The following is a 1,191-nucleotide window of genomic DNA, read 5'->3' as shown; positions in this document are numbered from 1 at the left end:
GAAGTAGGTAGGAAATAAAACATCTTTATAGAAGAATCCCTTCAGAAACATGCAGGAATGTGCCAAAGATCAGCAGCAAACCTGTTCCTGCCTGCTTCCAACCGGACAGATGGCTGGTGCTACTACTGGGCTGGGGGTGGGGGAGAGATTAACAGCTTTTCTTTAATTTCTGCCGACTGTTCTCCATTCCGTCCATCCTGTCCCTGGTATTACAAACATCTTTCAGGCTGCCCCAGAATTAACTCCTGTGACCCACAGGTTGCATGCAATCATAGGCGTAGGTCACACAATCACTCACTCAGACTTAGCTCAGCACATGACTTAGAACCTGATATTAAACTCTTGCTGCTGAATCCTTGAACTTGGATGACTCCAGAGATCCAGTCCAGCTCAATTTTCTGTAATTTGGAGACTCTCGCCAGCACGGTCCAGGCCTATGAATCTATCCTGAATTCACACAGGTCTAGCCATTCACAAATAACACCTCCAGCAAATCATCCCATCTTCATAAAGTAATCCCTCAAGCTGAGCATCCCTAATGGTGTCTGGACTGTCCTTTACTCCCTGGAGAGCTGTCTGGATCCACAGAGATTTCTTGTGTCCTTGTCTGTGGTGGTGGGAGCACTGAGCAAGGTTCAGAGCCCTACTAGCTGTACCGTACCTGTTTGGGCTGTAACAAAGGTTGCTCCTGGCTCCTGTGTTCCAGTGAGTGGGACTTCATTTTTGCTTGCTGCAGTAAAGAAACAGAACAAATTATAAGCAGTGGGACTAGTAGCAAAATTTAAAAAAGTGGCTGACTGGTGGCTTTGGAGAGGCCATGGGAAACACAGTCTCCTCCTCTCTTACAGCCTGCTCTGGGCACTAAAGAATCTGGAGAGGAGGAAAGCATAGCAAACTGAAAACACCAAGTAATTTGCTTTCTGTATACCAAGTCATCACCCCTAGAGTTATGCAAAGACTTGTCACAATTACATTTGTCTTCAATGCTGCTATATGTCCTCTGCTAGTATCAAGTGCATCTTACGAACTAAGATCAAAAATTAATTTATTTTGCCGTGCTATAATTAACTCACCATCCCTACCAGTATCTAAAAAAAGGGCCAGAAATGGTGGGAGGCACACTATATTTTTAAGTTATGTAAACATTTTTCAGCTTTGGGAAAATAAAGTATGTGGATTATGTTTTCCTTC

The 1,191-nt window shown here is 44.0% G+C and overlaps 1 protein-coding gene across 1 annotated transcript in view; it reads right to left on the bottom strand.

The window, feature by feature from the left end:
* Window positions 1-730, bottom strand: part of LOC104169142 (RING finger protein unkempt homolog) — a gene marked incomplete at its 5' end in the record, with an annotated part of 8,401 nt that extends 7,671 nt beyond the window's left edge. Inside the window, one exon of the mRNA XM_009709966.1 lies at window positions 662-730. Coding sequence (XP_009708268.1) covers window positions 662-730 — 69 coding nt within the window. The remainder of the gene's footprint in view (window positions 1-661) is intronic.
* Between the last annotated feature and the right edge of the window lie 461 nt (window positions 731-1,191).

Source organism: Cariama cristata, unplaced genomic scaffold (genome assembly GCF_000690535.1).
Source record: "Cariama cristata isolate BGI_N322 unplaced genomic scaffold, ASM69053v1 scaffold25361, whole genome shotgun sequence".
NCBI lineage: Eukaryota > Metazoa > Chordata > Aves > Cariamiformes > Cariamidae > Cariama > Cariama cristata.
The sequence above is the reverse complement of the archived record's forward strand: the minus strand, read 5'-3'. Positions and strand labels throughout refer to the sequence as shown.